At 53.6% G+C, this 20,915-nt stretch overlaps 1 protein-coding gene across 3 annotated transcripts in view; it reads right to left on the bottom strand.

The window, feature by feature from the left end:
* The window catches only part of EXOC6B (exocyst complex component 6B), a 290,129-nt gene that overhangs the window by 199,327 nt on the left and 69,887 nt on the right, over positions 1-20,915 (bottom strand). For all 3 annotated transcript variants that reach the window (XM_040064052.1, XM_040064051.1, XM_040064053.1), the window contains exon 6: positions 949-1,125. In XM_040064052.1, the coding sequence (XP_039919986.1) occupies positions 949-1,125 (177 nt within the window). The remainder of the gene's footprint in view (positions 1-948; positions 1,126-20,915) is intronic.

Raw genomic sequence — 20,915 nt, 5'->3', positions numbered from 1 at the left:
AGGGCTCTGGGCTGAGCCCACAATTCCCTCCCTGTGGAGGACTCCTGACCTCATCCTGCTTTGGACGCACAGCAGCCGTGGAAAGGAGGGAATGGATTTCCAGGGAGAGAACAGAAAGCACAGAACCCCTCCGAGAACCCCGAGTTTAAATTTCAAACTCGTCCTTGTTCCCCTCTCCGGCTGCTCAGGGGCCGTCACGGCCAGGGTGACAAAAAACCCCCAGCCCAGGGACTGGCTGCAGCTGAAAACATCATCTTCCCGAAAAAAGGGGCTTCAACAAACCAGGAAAAGCTTCCAGAGGGGCAGACAGAGCTTCCCAAAATGTCCAGGACACGGCTGCATCCCAAGGAACGTCGGATGCATCCAAAGGCTCAACCTCCCAAATCCTGCGCGGCAGGTCTGGATCTCCCAGCCGCCTTTCCTGAGCCACGGGGATCTATTCCGTGGGAAAAATCCCACATCCCAGGTGTCCCAGCACTGGGAGGAAGGAAGAACCAACCCCATCCACAGGTTATGGTTTGTGGTTCCCAAAACCCTCTGTCACACCCCAGGAAGCAGCAGAAGGAAGGGAAGGAAAGAAGGCAGCACATCGAGGGATTCAAATTTCCAGCTCCCATCCTGCCACGTCCCCTCACCCAAAGGCGAACCGGGACAAAGGAAAAGGCCAAAAACCGGGTTATGGAGCCACCTTTCCAGGAGGGATGGAGGCTCTCCAGCAGCACCAAGGTGCTGGGACGGACTGGGGCGGGCACTTCTCAATCCTCGGCCTCTCCGCTGAGCCCGGCAATGGGGTAAAAACACAAAACAGCCGAATTTTGGGACACATCCCACATTCTCCAGCCTCTTCTGCGCCTTCGGGACTCCCTCACGAGCAAGGAGCAAACTCCCTTGAGGCACCACAGCCACCCCTCGCTGCCCAGCGCCGCCGGCTCGGTGTTGCACAGTTACCTCCTCCTCCTCATCCTCATCCTCCACATCCAGGATCCCCGAATCCTGCTCCGACATGGGGCTGGTGTTCTTCACCTCCAGCTCGGAGCTGGCGCTGAATTCCTTCTTGGATTTCTTCCCCCCGCCAATCCTGGGCTGCTGGGACACGATGTTGTCCAGGTTTCTCTGTTGCTGCGCCTAAGGGGAAAAAAAAAAAAAAAAACAACCAAAAAAACCACAGATTTCACCTGGGATTTCGTTCCTGAACGGGGACAAAAGGCGGCCGGAGGCGCCACGCGCTCGGCGGAATTCCGGCACGCCGCCTCTCCCCCAAAACCCCAGATATCCCCAGATCCATCTGCGGAGCGGGCCAGGGATTGTGCGGCAGCCCGAAAACACGCTCCCGGCTCTTTCCAAATCCCAGCGCCGCGGCCCCCGTGCCGCCGCAGCCATCCGTCCGCGGCCCAGCTGCGGCGGCGTTCGCCCGCGGGCCGTGCGGTGACTGCCACGGGCCGGACCTCCGGAACCGCCGGATCCGCTCCTCTCCTCCGCATCCCACACCTGGACCCCAGAGGCTCCTGAGAGCGCTTTGGAGGGAGCCCGGGAGGGTTCGATGGCGCGCTGTCGACGCGCGGAACGAGTTGCACAAGGTGCTGGGGGGAAAGGCGATGGGAGAGCCGGGATGGAGGGGTGGGAAGTTATTCCAGGGATTTTGGGGGTTGTCTGGTAGCATGGGTCATGCTGCGCCCTCCTGGAAAAATTCCCTGTTTTTTTCCCTTTGATATGGGGCGCGATAATCGGCAGGAGAAGAGGTTCAGCCCCGGTTGTTCAGGAGTTGATCAAGTTCAGACCGCAGGATGAGGAATGGGAACAGCACGGACGCACAGGGAGTGTCCAGGGCCAAATCCCAGCCAAAATCAGGGGAAAAAGGCCCAATCCCATGGATGTGGTGGTGCTGGGCACGTGGGTTTGTGTGCTGGCGTAACTGGAAAATAAACCCCGGGAAAACCTGGAATTCATACGGATTTAGACACAGATTTAGAGGATTCCTCCCCGTATTTTGCTGCGGAATTTTTATGTATCAGAGGAAAGGTGCGTGGGAATCGTGGAGTCGAGGACAGGATCCTAAGGATCCTCTCATTCCATGGGCAGGGACACTTTCATCAAGCCCAGGTGGCTGCTGGACACTCTGGAATTCCGGGATTCCCTGAGGTGGCAAAAGAGACCCATCCCCTTCCATGTGGGAATTCCTGGATTTAGAGGGAAGCAGGAAAACCATCAAACCCACTGTAGATCCAGCTGTTGGCGACACCAAGGGAGAATTAAAACACTATTAATTACTATTAAAAATCGCTGATCATTAATGACTTTTGCTACCTGAACTGCAGAGAGCACAAAGCTTTATCCGTCTGCAAACCTCCCAAATTATTTCCTTTTCAACGCTTGGAAGTTTTAACATTTCCCCCCCAAAAGCAATTCAGGAGCAGCTTTGATTTTCGCCAGCCTCCAAGTCCCTTCGGAATCTCTCCTGGGGACCGAGCACTGGAGCAATTCCTACATCTGAGGAATACCGGAATCCAAGCACGGCACGAAGATCCCATTCCTTGGAAAATCCAGGCACGGCTACCCCATTCCTTGGATGATCCACCTCCAAGCGCTCCTCACCCCGAGCACACGCCAATCGGCCCCGAATTAATTAACGGGCTGGGTAATTGATAACAAAATTCCGCGCACAAAGCCGCCCCCGGAGGTGGCTGCAGCGGGAATCCTTGGCTCGGGACGCGTTATCCTTGTGGGATGCGTTATCCCACAGCACAACCTTGACCTCTAGTGGCTGGAAAGCAGGAGTAGCCCTGGAGTTTATTTACTCCCAGCTGAGCCAGGGGACTCCCAACCCACCCCTTTAAAAGGGACGAATCCCAACAATGGGAATTTTTTTTTGCAACAGAACCCCGGAGGGAAAGGTCTGGGTGGACGCTGCCCGGGACAAAGCGCCGCTCCCGACGTCAGGACGCGAAGCCGTTGGGGAAAGGGGAGTTCTTGGCACCGGGGTTCTGGGACTTCAGAGGCAGCACTCCATAGAAAGTCCTTGCAACATCCCATAAAGGGAATTAGGACTTCAAAAAAGGGGCGGGAGCGCTCGGTCCTTCAGAAGAGAACACAACAAAGGGTCGGCGCTCGGGCCCGCCCAGCGCTGCCGTGAGTTTCCCAACCTAATGAAGTTATAACCCTGAACCCGCTGGAAATTCCCCCAAAAGCAAGGCCGGCGCACTCATTGAACCCTGGCGTTTATGTAATCCTTCTCCTTCTGGAGAGGGGAGAATCAAAGAGTGGGAAAAGGCCAAGCTTTGGATGAAGCCCCGAGCTGGACACGCATCATTAAGCAGGGCGGAGCGGGCCCGGAGCGCACAGGCGGTCATGGGAGAGGGAAATCTGGGATAACGAGCTGGAGGATGCTGCTGCCAGCCCTGGACTCCTCTGCCCCGGCCCTCGGAGTGAAACACGCGGGATTTCAGGCTGGACGCGGAATTGGTGTCACCAAGGATCCGTGGAAGCGCTCTCCGAGAATCCCCGACCTTGGTGCCACCTCTGTTTTCCAATGGGAATTCATCTTCCCTGGGTCCAGCTCTGCTGTGGGAGCACTGCAGGACGTGGCCAGGTGTAAACATCAATTAAAATCCAACCCAGATATTGACAAGACCTCGTAACTTCCAGTTATTTAGGAATGAAGGAAATCTGTCCCTCCGGCACCGCTCCAGGACAAGGAGCCCCGCATGGAATTTACCCCCCACGCTTTTGGTTTTGCACTTTAAATGCAAATAAACTGATTCATCGAGAGAAGAATTTTGACCTGGATTAAAGTCCAAGCACCAGCTGGGAAAGTCACAGAATCCAGGAAGGGTTTGGGTAAGAAGGGACCATAAAGTTGATCCCATTCCATCCCCAGGGACACTTCCCACTATCCCAGGTTGCTCCAAGCCTCAGCGTCCAACCTGGCCTTGGACACTTCCAGGGATCCAGGGGCAGCCACAGCAAATCTGGGAACCCAGGGCCTCAACGCTCCCTGAACAAAAAAAAAAAAAGGGAAAAAATTGAATGTCCCAACTCCCAGATATCCTAAAAAGCATCCAGAGGATGCTCCCGATGGCACAAAAGGTTTCCAGCCCACCGGGAGGAATTTGGACCTTGAGGAATCTTCACCTTTCAGGATTTTTGTGTGGGGAATTTTAAATTAAACGAGATTTTCCAGGGGTTTCTGCCTGAATGGCCTCACATTCCACACGTGGAGGTTTGTTCTCTTCCCTTTCTGGGAACACCGGAGCCAAATCCCGACCGCAGCAGGAACGGGGAGCGCCCCGAACCCGGAATGAAGGAGTGATCCTGGAGCCAGACCCTGCACGCTCCAGAAGGAACGGGAATGGCTTTTCCATCTCCAGGAGGGCATTCCCAACCCCCCGCTCCCAGCAGGAAACAATCTGGACTGAGGTGACCTAGAAGTGAGAAATATCGAATTTTCTGCAGCTTCGAGGTTTCGGTTTCACCGTGAGGGAAAGGCAGAGCTGGGGGGGAGGAGGAGGCCCAGGGAGGAAGCGGCTCTGGAGAAATTCGGGATTATCCTACGGAACTCCCCGCTCGCACCCCCAGCTCATTGCCAGCACCTCCCCGGGCCGGGCTGCAGCAGAACAACCTTTCCAAGGATTTGCTGTGGCACGGGAAGGATCAAACCCGACCTGGATGGTTTGGGGGGATCTGTTCCCCACAAAGGATCCGGAGGAGCCCTCGGAAGTGGCTCCACACCAAAGGCCGGGTGACGCCCGGAGTGCCCTTGGAAAACCGACGGAACTAGGACTGGGGGAGGCCCAAAGCCCTCGAGGGATGACAAATCCAACCCCAAATCCCCACGCCTTTTGGTGTGGTTTCCATGGAAGTGAGGCCAGTTTGGGGTTATCCTGTGGAATTGCCTCCGTTATCCAGGACCATCAATCCCGGCTCGCTCTGCTCCACGGGAACATAAAACAAGGCCGGAGAGCCAAGGCCTGCTCACAGCTGGTGCTGAGTTTGGGAATCCAACACAAAATAGGTGAAGTTCCCTCCAAGCACGGCCACTTCCCTCATCCGCAGCAGCCTGGGACACCTGGAGCACCCCCGTCACCCCATCAGGGCAGAATTCCCGGCTCCTGATGGGAATATCTCTATCCAGACTAGGACAAGCAGAGGCTCCTCTCCGCCTCCAGGGCCAGGCCCAGGTCAGTGACCCACATTTGGGGACGGAGGTTGTCACTTTTGGACACCTGGGACCGCGGGAGGTGTCCCTGCCCGTGGCAGGGGCTGGAATGGGATGGCATTTCCCACCCTTCCCACCCAAACCATCCTGGGATCGTTCGATGAGGTAACTCCTGTCTCCTGCACATCCCTTCACCTGCTCCACCCTGCGGCTTTGGGGGTTTCTCTTCAAACCCTGAATACAAATTCCCAGAGAGCTGTGGACTCCCTGCAGCTTTGGGAGTTTCTCTTCAAACCCCAAATACAAATTCCCAGAGAGCTGTGGACTCCTCATCCCTGGAAGTTTCCACTGTCCCGGGTTGGACAGGGCTGGGAGCACCCTGGGATGGCGGGAGGTGTCCCTGCCCACGGCACTGGATGGTTTTTAAGGTCCCTTCCAACCCAAACCATCCTGGAATTCAAAGCCCTCCACAGGAAGGATTTTCCTCAGCATTCCCGGATCCATCCTGGGAAACTCCCGCAAGCTTGAGAACAGCAACTCCACCTTCCCCACCCCTCACAACCACACCGGGCCGGAGCTGAATTTTTTTGTGGTTGAATTTCTTAGAATTGGGTTTTTCAAAGCAACTCCTCGACATCGAGTGACCCCGGCCACAGTCCCGCATCCCAACGCCATGGAGTCATTCCCAGTGCCATGGAGTCATTCCCAATTCCATGGAGTCATTCCCAGTGCCATGGAGTCATTCCCAATTCCATGGGCTCGTTCCCAATGCCATGGAGTAATTTCCAACACCATGGAGTCATTCCCAATTCCATGGAGTCATTCCCAGCTCCATGGAGTCATTCCCAATTCCACAGAGTCATTCCCAGTGCCATGGGATCATTCCCAATGCCATGGAGTCATTCCCAAAGCCATGGGATCATTCCCAGTGCCATGGGCTCATTCCCAGCACCACAGGATCATTCCCAATGCCGTGGGATCATTCCCAATGCCATGGGATCATTCCCAGCGCCATGGGCTCATTCCCAATGCTACGGGATCATTCCCAGCTCCACAGGCTCATTCCCAATACCATGAGATCATTCCCAGTGCCATGGAGCCATTCCCACTGCCATGGAGCCATTCCCAGCTCCACAGGCTCATTCCCAACGCCACGGGATCATTCCCAGTGCCATGAGATCATTCCCAGCACCACAGGATCATTCCCACTGCCATGGGCTCATTCCCAGCTCCACAGGCTCATTCCCAACGCCACAGGATCATTCCCAATGCCATGAGATCATTCCCAGTGCCATGGAGCCATTCCCACTGCCGTGGGCTCATTCCTAGCTCCATAGGCTCATTCCCACTGCCATGGGATCATTCCCAATGCCATGAGATCATTCCCAGCACCACAGGATCATTCCCAGTGCCATGGAGCCATTCCCAGCTCCATAGGCTCATTCCCAGCTCCACAGGCTTATTCCCACTGCCATGGGATCATTCCCAGTGCCATGGAGCCATTCCCAGCACCACAGGATCATTCCCAATGCCACAGGCTCATTCCCACTGCCATGGGATCATTCCCACTGCCATGGGCTCATTCCCAGCTCCACAGGCTCATTCCCAACGCCACAGGATCATTCCCAGTGCCATGGAGCCATTCCCAGCTCCACAGGCTCATTCCCAACGCCGTGGGATCATTCCCAGAGCAGGCCAGGGACTCCTCCAGGCTCTGCCTCCAGAGCCACCCTAAGGAGAAGTCGTCTCACCACCCCCGGGAAGGAAGGAAGGAAGGAAGGAATGAGCTCCTTCAAAACTCCAACACCGTTATTCCCGTAACTCCTCCTGGCGCTGCCGGAGTCTCACCTCCCCTCACCTCCCGCCGGCAGCGTTCACCTTCCCGCAGAACCTAACCGGGTTTTTCCCGATGGGACACGAGATCAGGCCCGGGAGAAGGGGTCGGTGATTTACAGGCAGCGATGATTTAAAGGCCGGCTTTGGGTAGTTTTGATCAGTTCCTGCTGGGATGGTTTCACGGACCCCCTCTTAATGGGCTGAGACACCGAATTTTCAAATATCATTTCCCGATATCCCTAGGAATGGGATACATATTCCTTAAAATATCTTGGGGGGGGGAAAAAAAGAAGGGGAAAAAAATTTAAAAAAAAAAAAGCAGCAAAGCAGACCGGCTACGGGGGTAAGGAAAAAAAAAAAAATAACATTAATAAAAAGTGACAGTAGGGCTGGAGCCCTGCCAGAGAGCCATTCCAAAGTTATAAAATCCCCCCGGGATCAGATAAAAGCCGGGATTATTATTGCAAGGTGTAAACTCAGCACACGGCCACAGCTCCTGCTTTGAGTTTGCCGGCGGAGCCGGCGCTGTCGGGACGAGGAGGGGCTCGGCCTCTCCCGCTCCCGGTGCTAACTTGTTATCAGAGCAGACAATTTGTTGGAGGTTTGGCTGACAAAGTTCTCCCTTGGCTCAGGAAACGAGGCCCAACAATGGAAGGGGTTTTTTTTTTAGTTTGTGTTGGTTTTTTTTTTTTTTTTTTTTGAACTCCATTCCAGGTCATGAAACAAAAGGAGTTTGGAAACGCAGCACTGGATGGGTTTGTTCTCCCCAGAGCCCCGCACGGACCCAGCCTCAAATCGCCCCCTTCCTCATTCCCTAAAAAGCCTCTTCCACCTAAAATCCACCGCAGGTCTGATATTTCTAAATATCAATTTTCCTCAGACCCAAGTTTTTGGCATCGAGTGTGCGATGAGGAAAATTCAATTCCCCCTTTGCTTTGCTCTCACCCCATGATTTACCCTCACGCCCTGCTCCTGCTCCTTTTCCCAACCTGGATTTATTTATCCAGGCCTAATTCCACGGATTTCACTGTTCAGTATTCCATGGCCAGGACAAGGGCACTGCTGTGGCGGCAGGACCCCACCGGATTCCCAACAATTCCTGTGTGTGCTGCCCTGGATCCCTGGAAGCGTCCAAGGCCAGGTTGGACATCGGGGCTTGGAGCAGCCTGGGATAGGGGAAAGGTGCTGGGGTTGGAATGAGATGGGATTTGAGATCCTGCCCAACACAAACCATTCCAGGATTCTGGAGCCCCTCTGCTCTGCAGCCAGGCTGGGAGAGCTGGGAATGTTCCCCTGGAGAAGGGAAAAATCCAGGGAATGCTCAGAGTCCCTCAAGGGGCTCCAGGAGAGCTGGAGAGGGGCTGGGGACAAGGGCTGGAGGGACAGGACACAGGGAATGGCTTCCACTGGGAAAGGGGAGATTGGGCTGGGATCTTGGGAATTGGGAATTCCTGTCTGGGAATTCTGGAATTCCCAGATTTGCTGTGGCTGCCCCTGGATCCCTGGCAGTGCCCAAGGCCAAGTTAGACATTGGGTGGGAGATGTCCCTGCCCATGGAACCGGATGGGATTAAACCCATGGGATGAGCTCAGCCACATTTACATCCTCAGAGTTCACTCAGTACCTGAGTTAATTCGGATTTTTTAAACCAAAACCAATCCAACCTCAGCTGTTCTGGGCTCAGCTGCTGAGCGCACCACTGGGAGAAGGGAATGATCCAGACTCTCCTTTCCAAGGAGAAATTTATCACACGAGGCCTGATAAAAAACCTTGGGCAACCACAGCCTCAGGGTGAGCTGCGCAGAGAAAAGAAAAAGAAAAAAATTCCAGTTTTTAAGAAGCCCTTTACGGCCCAAGTGTTGATTTACACTTCTGTGGGATCCAGATCCGTGGGCAGCTTCAAAGGGAGCTCGGTGCCGCGATCACAAAGATTTTTTATCGCATTTTACGCGCGGCGGAGGAGCCGAGGACGAGCTCGGGGGACTGAGGGCAGCAGCAGCAGGAGGAGGAGGAGGAGGAGGAGGAGGAGGATGGGTGTTCCGCAGGGAATTCCAAACACATGGAAAGTCCTTGGCTTCACAGTTCCACAGCTCGGGGCTCTGCTCCGGCAGCCCGAGCCCTTGGGCAGATAAACAGTTTGCAATTTAGCCGAGCTGAGATCCTTCCATTCGCTTCCACCAACCGTTTCAAATCCCTTTTTCCAGCCGGGAGCACCCCTGGATGAAATCCCCCGGCTTGGCTGGGGCTGGTTTAGCTCTGCCCGAGGAGTGAGACACAGCCGTGACTCAAAGCTCCACTGGAAAATCCCACAGCTCGGTTTAACCTCTCCTCGCTCCTAATCCCAACCAAAGCCCTGAGCAAGAGAGGGAGCAGCAGAGGAACCGCAACCAAAACTGGTCACAGGTGAGAGGGTCTGGAATGACTCAGGAGCGCCCAACCGTGCAGGGCCTGGCTTGGGGAGCTCTTCCAGGGAATTGGAATTGTTTTCCAAGCCAGGCTTTGTTCCAACACGCTCCCCTGACAAGCACGGCGCAGGGCAGCAGGGTTTGGGGTTGGTTCTTTTTCTCCAGCGAAAACTCAAAAAGGAGAAATCCAGGGAAAAGGCTTTTGTGTTTCCTCAGGAAGAGAAACAGAAGGAAAGGGGATGAAGCCGGAGGGGAGAAGGGAGGAGTTAGAGGGACAAATTCAGGCTTTGACTTAAGGACGTTCCACCAGAGAATTACAAAATTGGGCAGTTCGTGGAATCACAGAGCGGTTTGGGCTGGAAAAGCTCATCCCATTCCAGCCTTTCCATGGGCAGGGACACCTTCCACTCCCCCAGGTTGCTCCAAGCCTTTCCCTGCCCTTGTCTGGGCTCGGTGCTCCCCCCTGTGCAGCTCTGGGGCTTGGAGCGAGCCTGGAGCAGCAGGAAAGCTCCTCCTCAATCCAAAGGCACTCGGCGAAATTCCAGCCTCCAGCAATAGTCCCAGCACGGGAATATTCCCAGCTCCAGGAGCTACTCGAACCCCCTGGGGGCTCTCCAGGTGCTGTCCTTGCCCAGGGACGCTGGGACCCTCACCCCTCTGGATGTTCAGGATAAAAGCAGCCCTGGATTCGATCTCACCAAAGGGGGAAGGCGTTGGGCTGGACTTTCCAGCGTTTGATCCAGGGGAAATCCTGGAAAAAACCACCCGAGTGCGCTCGGCTCGGAGCTGCCCCTGCCCGAGCTCCGACACCACACAGGGCCCTCACTCCAGCCACGGCTTCCGACTGCCCCATTCCAACATTTTCCTCCCATTTCCCCTTCCCGCCAGCTGGGAAGCGCAGCCACTGGGAGCTGCTGGTTTCCTGAGGAGCGGCCCGCCTGTTATCCCCGTTTTTCTGCAGCAGGAGCAGACAGGGATTATCACCCCTGGATGCTCCGCTTCTCCTTGACCATGCTGACCCTCCCAGAGTTCTCCAGGGAGTTACCCCGGCCCGGCCTGGGATGGAATCCGTGTATCCCGACGTCCCTGGGAGTTCCCAAAGCTCTGTCCCACGCCCCCTCCCTGGGCTCTGGCATTTGGAGATAAGGCTCCTTTCAAGATTCTGCTTTTGTTTCCATTTATCAGCCTGGGCTGGGTGTCTGAAGGATCCTGAGGGACTGGCCAGGGTCAGAGCACCTCCCTGGGATGCTCCCGATTCCCCTGGAACACACAGGGCTTGATAAATCCCAGGAAAAGCTCAGCGTGGTCAGTCCTGGACAAAACAGGATTCTGGCTTTTCCACAGGACAGCCTGTAGGTCTTTAAATGAGATCTGGGAAGAGCTGCAGAGATCCTTTGGATGTAACTCAGATCCCAGACCTGCAGCCAGAATATCCTCAACCATTCCACAGGATCCTAAGGGGACACGTTCCGTGGCTGGGATCTGGGAACAGGATCGGTAACGGTGGGAGAGAGCCGGGATCTGGAATGTTCGTCGTGAATGGGGAGAGCCTGCTGGGCTAAGGCTGTCCTGACAGCCCCATGATCCTGTTTTCCATGCCACAGGAATGTTTTTCCATGGCTGGCTCCCCCAAAGCGCCGATTGCTTCGGAGCTCTGGAGCAAAGTTAAATCCTCATGGAATGGTTTGGGTGGGAAGGGACCTTAAATCCCATCCACTCCCACCCCCTCCCACCTATCCCAGGTGGATCCAACCCGGCCTTGGGCACTGCCAGGGATCCAGGGGCAGCCACAGCAAAGCTGGGAATTCCAGAATTCCCAGCCACTCCCCACCCTCCCAGACAGGAATTCCCAATGCCCAAGATCCCAGCCCAATCTCCCCTTTCCCACTGGAAGCCATTCCCTGTGTCCTGTCCCTCCAGCCCTTGTCCCCAGCCCCTCTCCAGCTCTCCTGGAGCCCCTTCAGGGACTCTGAGCATTCCCTGGATTTTTCCCTTCTCCAGGGGAACATTCCCAGCTCTCCCAGAGCAGAGGGGCTCCAGAATCCTGGAAGCATTTCCATGGCCTCCTCTGGCCTCTCTCCAGCAGCTCCACGTCCTTCTGCTGTTGGCCCCAGGGCTGGGGCAGCTCTGCAGGTGGGCTCTCACCTCGGGGGGCACAGGGACACAATTCCCACCTTTCCTCTGGGATCAGCCTCACCCACAACATCCCAAATCCCTCTCCTAGAGCTGCTCCCATCCCTTCCTTCTCCTCCCAGCCTGGATTTGTGCCGGGATTGCCCCGATCCAGGAGCAGCTCCAGCCCTGCTGAGCTCCCTGAGGTTCCGTCCCAGCTCTCTGGGAGCGCTCCCCTCGCTCCCACCTGTCCGTCTGTCCACCCCCTGTCTGTCCAGCCTGGACACAGGGACGGAGCCAAGCGCTGTGCACGCACCCCGATGGGTCTGTCGGCCCTTTTTTTCCCCCTTTTCCATCAGAACTTTCGGAGGAATCTGGGAGAGGATCACGGCGCAAAGCCGAACCCTAAAACCCAAAGAGCCCCCCCGAGGCACCCTGCACGTCCCAGGGAGCAGCAGCGCCTCCACCTTCAGATTATTTTAAAAACACAGTTAAAATAAAAAATAACAACGACAACAAAAAAAGGATAAATCCTCGTTGGAACAAAGCCCTTTTCATTCTGTTTGGGAATAACCCCTCTGGTTTTTTGGGGGTTTTTTTTGTTTTGTTTTGTTTTTTTTGATGAGAAACCCACAAAGCAGCTGCCAACGGGGCTGAGCCGCAAAGAGCTGGGGGAGAACAAAATGGCTTTTTCAGGGATAATCGCTCTTCCCCAGGATCCCTGAGCTTCGGGGAGCAGCAGAAGAAAGCAGAGCATGACTCGGTTAGTGCTGGTTTTAATTAATCACAGAATTAGCCAGGCCCTGCCTCCCCCAGCACCGTGACTTCAAGGAATATTTAATCCCGACATGAAAAGTCTCAGCTTTACGGAAGAGCTTCGATTTCATTCTCCTGCCTTCGTTTCACAAAGAACCCTCTGATAATGGGAAATGTTCTGTTGATAAATACTTTTTTTTTTTTTTCCCCCCCTGAGCACCGGGACGCGAGGGTTGGGGACTTCAGAGGAGAGATTAGAGCAGAGAAAAATGAAATTATACATTCAGCACTCAGCGCTGCTCTCCAAAACCAACTCTCCCAGCTGAAACCGCTTCTTGTGGTCTTTTTTAACATAAAAATGAACTTAGTCAACACATTACATAATTCTCCTCTCCCACAGTATGTTCCCAGGGTTTTTCTCCCTGCATCCATCACTAATATTTCACTCGCACCACCACAATTTTTAGGGCCGGACCTAAAACGATTTCAAGTCGGCAGCGATAAATCAGAACCTGATCTCATCTCGCTGCTGTAAATTCACTCCACGGTCACCCTTGGAAGCACCACAAGGTATTGCAGAATTCAAATTATGCTTTTTAAAATATATATATATATATCTCCGTGTTCTGAGCGCTCCAACCTTACGAATCCACCACCGGGAAGTTCCAGCACGCCCCAAATCCAATATTCCCTGGACATGATCTGCCCTCTAAAGGAATTTGGGGAAACTACAAAGAGCCTTTTTTTAAGCCATTAAAAAAAAAAAGCCCGGAAAGGTTGGATTTTCCTTTTTTTTTTTAATCCCTCCTCGGCCTCTCTCCCTGTCCCAGACACACAGGAGGGTCCTGGGCTCAGCTTAACCAGGCTCGGCCTAAGCTCAGCCCAGCCAGGAGCATCCTCAAGCCAAGGAAAACTCCACAGGACAGAGCCTGGATCTCCCTCTGTGGATGATGAGGGATGAGCACCAGGGGTTAATCCCGGCCTAATTCCATGGATTTCCCAGTTCAGCATTCCCTGGGCAGGATAAGGGCACTGCTGTGGCAGCAGGAACCCAAAAATTCCCGTTTGTGCTGCCCCGGATCCCTGGGGGTGTCCAAGGAAAGGCTGGATGGGGTTTGGAGCACCCTGGGACAGTGGGAGGTGTTGGGGGTGGAATTAGATGGGATTTGAGGAGCCTTCCACCAAAAACTGCTCCACCTGGAGAAGGGAAAAATCCAGGGAATGCTCAGAGTGCCTCAAGGGGCTCCAGGAAAGCTGGAGAGGGACTGGGGACAAGGGCTGGAGGGACAGGACACAGGGAATGGCTTCCAGTGGGAAAGGGGAGATTGGGCTGGGATCTTGGGCATTGGGAATTCCTGTCTGGGAGGGTGGGGAGGGGCTGGGAATTCTGGAATTCCCAGCTTTGCTGTGGCTGCCCCTGGATCCCTGGCAGTGCCCAAGGCCAGGCTGGATCCACCTGGGATGGTGGGAGGGGATGGGACTGGATGGGATTTAAGGTCCCTTCCCACCCAAAACCTTCCATGAACATCCCAACCAGCAGCAAGTCGGGATTTAGGCAGATCCCAGAATCCCACAATCATTAGGGTTGGAAAAGTCCTCCCAGATCCTCCCTCGTGACCCATCCCCACCCTGTCCCCTGAATCCTCCATCCCAACACCCCAGGGACGCTCCCAGCTCCTGGCTTTATCCTGCGGACTCCGCAACCAAATCCCGGCTCAAAAAATTATTTTAAAAACATTAAAAGAACAAAATCCAAACGATGCCAACCCCAGTGCAGGATCCAAACTCCCGGGAGAATCAGCAGAGCCACCCCCAGCCCTGCCCTGGCCACCAGTCTGGATCCTTCCCACCCCTCCTTGCCCGAGGTTTCCAACTCCCAGACTTCCAAATTACAATCCCGGTTTTTAAGAGCCCGAAATAAACAGCAGCTTGTACCAAGGAAGAAAAAAAAATAAAATAAAATAAAATAAAATAAAAAAGGGCAATTAGAAAGTCAGAATTCCTCCAAGTCCTCGTTAGTAAAAGTTTTATATCCCTCCAACATGTGGCACTCCAGGAGAAAACCTGGCAGAGGGAAAAATGCCCTGATCCCACCTTTCCTGAGCACAGCAACGTTTCAGCCTGGGCCAAGGTGGTTCCTATTAGGGGCTTTTTTCCATTTGAAATTTACGGGTTAATTTTATGGAAACAAATCAAGGGAGCTGCCTACTATAAATCTATTAAGGATTTAAAAAAAAAAATTAAAAAAAAAAAAAAGGGGAACGCTGCAAATAAAATAAATAAGAATAATTTAAAAAAAAAACCTCGGGGAGGAAAAAAAAAAAATCTCACACCTCGCCTCCAGGCCTTTCCAATTTTGGTTTATGAACCTTTTAAAAGGGGAAAGTGGAGCTGGGAGGTCTTTCCTGAGTCCCCACGAGCGCCACACGTGTGGCATTCCCTGTCCAGCCCTCGGGAATGAGCAGTTTTATGGAGCCATCCCCCTTTTTCCAGGTGACCAACTCCACCTGCTACTGAAACAGGGAAAAAAAAAATTAAAATCCCTTTTTTTTTTTTTTTTTTTTTTTTTTTTTTTTTTTTTTTTTTTAACAGGGAATTTTCGTCTCCTTGCAGGATGGGGTTGGGGAGGGGAAGCTGAAGGATAAAATTCCAAAGGGATTTTTTTATTTTTGACTGCTCTGCCTCCACCTGGAGTTAATGGGGCTGCACCTGCTTTTCACAAGGTGTGAACGTGACCCCCCAAAGAGCTCAGAGGCTCCAGCACTGCCTCCATCCAAGGGAAAGGGCGGGGAGATAAATCCAGGTGGGAAAAGGGAAAAGAGAGTTGGGAGCAGAACATGAAACCCTCAGGGGTGGGAGAGCAAAAGGTCACGAGGTTCAGCCAGGGCAGGGGCTGGAGCTGCTCCTGGATCAGGGAAATCCCGGCACAAATCCAGGCTGGGAGGAGAAGGAAGGGATGGCAGCAGCTCTGGGAGAGGATTTGGGATGTTGTGGGTGAGGCTGATCCCAGAGGAAAGGTGGGAATTGTGTCCCTGTGCCCCCTGAGGTGAGAGCCCACCTGCAGAGCTGCCCCAGCCCTGGGGCCAGCAGCAGAAGGACGTGGAGCTGCTGGAGAGAGGCCAGAGGAGGTCATGGAAATGCTTCCAGGATTCTGGAGCCCCTCTGCTCTGGGAGAGCTGGGAATGATCCCCTGGAGAAGGGAAAAATCCAGGGAATCCTCCGAGTCCCTGAAGGGGCTCCAGGAGAGCTGGAGAGGGGCTGGGGACAAGGGCTGGAGGGACAGGACACAGGGAATGGCTTCCAGTGGGAAAGGGGAGATTGGGCTGGGATCTTGGGCATTGGGAATTCCTGCCTGGGAGGGTGGGGAGGGGCTGGGAATTCTGGAATTCCCAGATTGGCTGTGGCTGCCCCTGGATCCCTGGCAGTGTCCAAGGCCAGGTTGGATCCATCTGGGATGGTGGGAGGGGGTGGGACTGGATGGGATTTAAGGTCTCTTCCCACCCAAACCATTCCATGAACATCCCAACCAGCAATAACTCAGGATTTAGGAGTGTCCAAGGCCAGGCTGGACACTGGGATTGGATCCACCTGGGATAGTGGAAGTGCCCCTACCCACTGCAGATACGGAGGAGCTTTAAGGTCCCTTCCATCCCAACCCATTCTGGGATTCTGGGATACCTTTGGATCACAAGGAACACACGAGACAAAGAGCAAGGTCAGTCGAAGTCAACATCCCCAACCTCGATGGTTTTCCACCCGATTCGGTGGGATTTCTCCCAGTGGGATTTCTCCCAGTGGGATCCCAGCTGCCCCTGCTGAGCCGCAGCCACGGCAGGGACAGGGATATGTCCGGAGCAGAGGCTCGGGAACTGCTCCATCCACGGCTCCTGGACACTCTGGATGTCCCAGATTCCTCCTGGGAATTGCTCCTCGCTGCAGGACGCCCTGGTGTGCTCCGTGGGATGGGACAGGGCGGTGGCGGTTCCAGGGAATGGGAAAAGGGGGAAAAAGGGAAAACCCAAAATTCACCTGCCGATGCTGGAACTCCTCCCGCAGCTCCCAAGGGCGGGAACAACCTTGGTCAGAGCTGGGATCAAAGGGAATGAAAAAACCTGAGCTGCACTGAATTCCCATGCTCTGCCTCCTAAATTTCTGTCCTTCCTGGGGGAGGGAAGAGTTCCCTTAACTCCTGGGGATTTAACCAGGATATTTGTTAAAAATATCACCCCGGAACCACAGAATTTGGATTATTTTAGGCAATCAGGTGACAGCTGAGGAAGAAAATGATGGGAGACGATTCCAGGCATCCCGAAAAACACCTTCCTGCCTCGTCCCCATCCTCGTGCAGCACTGCTGGAATTGCCCAGAGTTCCCAGGAATGGATGCAAGGAAGAATCCCACCTAAAAATGTCCTTTGTTTTCCCCCGGCACAGCGACTGGCAGAACAACCCCGAAGATTTTTGCTTCTGCAAATAATCAGGAAAAAAAAAAAAAAAAATCTTCAAGGACCTGGAGCCTCCTCATCCTGCAAATAAAATTGCGAGCAGCCTTTTTCTTCCCTTTCCAAGTGGAGTGGGAAAGAGAGATCCTCCCTTCTCCCCAAACTCTTAATGATGTTCTTCAAACGCTTTGGAGATGCCTCAAGAGAAAGCACTGAAGAAATATTAACCAGCATTTCATCCCAAAGCCTTGGAGCTCATTTCGGGGCCGGCTCCACATTCCAGCCTCATTCCCCGTTCCCAAATCCCGCCTGGCTTTAAGGTGATGGGCGCTTCAAAGGGTTGGGAACCTCAGGAGCTTTGTCCTGCAGAGTTTCTAAACCCCTTTCTCCCGGGCTTTGGGGAGCGGAACCGCAGGTTTTCCAGAGTCCCAGCGGGATTTTTTTCAGGAAAACTTGGCCGCGGAATGACGCCCCTTATCCCAGCCCCGGAGCTGCCGAGTCTGGCGCTAAATGAGAAATAAGGAGCTCCCAGCGCAGCTGCCGCGCCAGGGAAACGCCGGAGAAACGCGCTCCCGGTTTCCCGCTCTGCCACCCTGGTTTGTCTGAGTTTTTTAAAGCCTTTTGATTGTTCATATGTCACCGAGACACACAAAGGGGTCACACGCAGACAAGAGATTTTCGCAGAGGTCCTTCCAATCCAGCTCCCAACTGAGAGAGCGGAGAGAAGAGAGCCCCTTTGTTTATTTCTTACTTTTTATCCATTTGTGGGTCTAGCAGAAGATTGGCTCTTTGGGGTTTCCACCCCTCAGCTTCAGTGGCCAGACCAACTGTCAGTTACAATTGTTTTCAGGTTAGAAATGTGCAAACAAAGGACAGAGAATGAAAAACAAAGGATTTGTTTATGTTACATCTGGGGGAAAAAGGTAGAAAACTGCTCTTAATATTGTACAATAACTAAAAAGATCTGACTCCATTTAAGAAAATCAAAAAGCTCAGAAAAACCAGGGTAACATTCATAAAATGGACTCAGACTTTTTAGCTACTGTACAATATTAGGAGCAGTTTCTACCTTTTTCTCACAGATGTAACATAAACAAATCCTTTGTTTTTCATTCCCTGTCCTTTGTTTGCACATTTCTGACCTGAAAACAATTGTAACTGACAGCTGGTCTGGCCATTTGGCTTCAGAGGTGAAAACTCCAGAAGCCAATCCACAGCCAGACCCACAAATGTATAAAAAGTAAGAAATGAACAGGCAGAGGGGCTCTGGGCTTGGCTCAGCCTTGGGCTCTCTCAGAGGAACAACTCTGCCCTGCGAAATCTCTCGTCTCCGTGTGATTGCTTTGCGTATCCCGATTTCCCCGCTCGGCCCCCGAAGGTTTGCGGGGCGGATTTTCCCCGGAGCCACCGCGGCGAGCTCGGAATGATGAAGGGCGGAGGGCGCAGGCGCCGCCTCGTTAACCGCCCCGCTAATTGAGGTCCTGCTCGGCACCCAGGGAAAACGGCTGGGGCCTCTCCCTTTTCCCGGCCGTCCCGTAAAAAAAGCGCTTTGTGGAATTCCCACCCTGCCACGGGAATGCTCAAGGCGGGGAGTGGGATTCTCGGCCGGCGCTTTCTCCCCCGATGTTGGAATATAAACCTTGGGGAGAGGTTTTTTTGGATTTAGGGGGGGAAAAAAACCCCACGGGGTGTGGGAAATACGGGAATTCCGAGCGAACCTTGGAAAGCGGGGTCTGGTCCTTGTGGGAAAGGAGGAGCGAGGATGGGTCCAGTCGGATGTTGTGAGAGTGGGAAAAGAGGAGCTCATGGAATTCCGCAGGAGAATTCAAGGGTTTATCAAGGGCTGGACAGGCACTGGAGCACCCTGGGATGGTGGGAGGTGTCCCTGCCCATGGATGGGATGGAATTGGATTTGAGGTATTTTCCAAACCATTCCAGGGATCTGGAGCCCCTCTGCTCCGCAGCCAGGCTGGGAGAGCTGGGAATGTTCCCCTGGAGAAGGGAAAATTCCAGGGAATCCTCCGAGTCCCTGAAGGGGCTCCAGGAGAGCTGGAGAGGGGCTGGGGACAAGGGCTGGAGGGACAGGACACAGGGAATGGCTTCCACTGGGAAAGGGGAGATTGGGCTGGGATCTTGGGCATTGGGAATTCCTGGCTGGGAGGGAGAGAAGAAACAAATCCCTGCTCCTCTGAATGAATCCCATGTTTTCCCAAAGACTGAAAAACTTCTTCTCAGCCCAGGATTTTCCCTCACTCTCTTTACCTTTAGCCCTGACAATAAAATCCTCCAACATTTCCATTTGTACCATTCCCATGAATCCCTTCCCAGATTTTAGGACCGTCCCCCCCTCAGTCTATTCCCAAGAGTTTCATGTCGGGGAAGAAAAGATTCCTCAAAACCTCTACAAAAAAAACTTCACCCAAAAGATCTCAGGGAAACTCTTCTTCCCAGAGGTTCTTTTTGGCGTTTAAGGCAGTCACTTCCTGGAAAATGGATTTCACCCCCGGGATTCCACGGATAGCTCCCTTTCCAAGGAGAGGTTTGCAGCTCACCCTCGCTGCAGGAGGAGCCCCAAACGTTATTTTTGTGAGACAAGAGGCAAAACAGCAGATAGGGGCGGGAACGACGCCCTACACAGATCCCACCAAAAAATTCCTGCAACTCCCTATCCTGGGAAAAAAAAAAAAAACCAACCCCACGGGACAATTCGTTTGCAACTGGAAAAGTCAAGAGATCGGAAAGAAGAAAATTCCTACAAAGTAGAAGCAGCAGAAGGAAAGAAGATTCCAAAACAGAGGATTTCAAAGGAGAAAAAGACAATTCCAAAGGAGAAAAAGACGACTCCAAAGAAGATGATGATGATGATTCCCAAGAATAGGATTTCAAAGAAGATGATTTCCAAGAAGACTCTGAAAAATATTCCAGAGAAGATTCTGAAGAAGGAAATTCCAAAGAAGATCTTCTTCCAAAGAAGATCCCAAAGAAGATCCCAAAGAAGAAGAAGACGACGATGATGATGGTTCCCAAGAAGAAGACGATGATTCCCAAGAGGAGGAGGGGCCTGTGGAAGGACACTGTCCCCTCACCATTCCCAAGGGACATGGAAGGCTGTTCCCAAGCCTTCCTCCAAGCATCCCTTGGGACACCAGACAGGATTTCTGCCCCTCCACGGCAGCTCCTGCCCTCCTGGAGCCGGGAGATGGAGTAAATCCGGGTTTAAAAACAACCCTGGGATGCAGCTCCACACGGAGTGGGAGGGGAGTTGGCTGCTCTCCTCACAGGAGGAGGAAATTCGAATTCCAGAGCGGGAAATGTGGAACAGAAGGAAAACTGAGGGTCCTGGGAGCTCTGGAAGGGCTGCTGAGGGAAGGGATCGATGAACTCTCCTGAGGGCACCAACAACAGCCTGGCTCAAAGAGCAATTCCCTGAGCTGGGCTTAGGCCTGGCCTAAGGGAAGGGAGAGACCTGGAGAGAGGGGAAAAGTGGGAACGTGGAGCGGTGCCGAAGGGAATCCACACATCAGCCACCAGCAGGGCCTGGGAGGTTGTGGGGACAGCCAGGAACGGGAGCCGGAGCTCAGGAAGACAAAAGGGCCACCAGGAGGGACGGGAAAGAGCAGGGCCTCCATCGGGAGGGACGGGAAAGAGCAGGGCCTCCATCGGGAGGGACGGGAAAGAGCAGGGCCTCCATCGGGAGGGACGGGAAAGAGCAGGGCCTCCATCGGGAGGGACGGAAAAGCCACGCGGAGGATGTGGCAGAACGTTCCTGGAGACAAAGGGATTCTGGACTGAGAGGTGAATAAACGTCGGGAAAACCCGAAATGGTGAGTAGAAGAAATCTCTCAACAAGTGCGTGAATTCCAGAGGAAGGAGAGGCGGGATCCATCCGTATCCCACACACAACAGCTCCAGGAGGAGCGGCCAAACACCATCGTTATCCCTGGAATCCAGGACCTCTAAAAAACACGGTCAAAGTGGCCGGTGAGATGTTGGAACATCAGGCTCTGGAGAAGATGGCTTTGAGAATATCTGGAAAAATTCCTTATTTGATAAAATCCCAGGCTGGGCTGGGCTGGAAGGGACCGGCAAAGGTGGTGGGCATGGGCAGGGACATCTTCCACTGAATCCAACCTGCCCTGGAATGTTTCCATGGGTGGGGCGCCCACCCCTCTCTGGGCAGCTGCGCCAAGGATTTAGCACCCTCATTTAAGGA

This window comes from Hirundo rustica, chromosome 5, assembly GCF_015227805.2.
Source record: "Hirundo rustica isolate bHirRus1 chromosome 5, bHirRus1.pri.v3, whole genome shotgun sequence".
Taxonomy (NCBI): domain Eukaryota; kingdom Metazoa; phylum Chordata; class Aves; order Passeriformes; family Hirundinidae; genus Hirundo; species Hirundo rustica.
The sequence above is the reverse complement of the archived record's forward strand: the minus strand, read 5'-3'. Positions and strand labels throughout refer to the sequence as shown.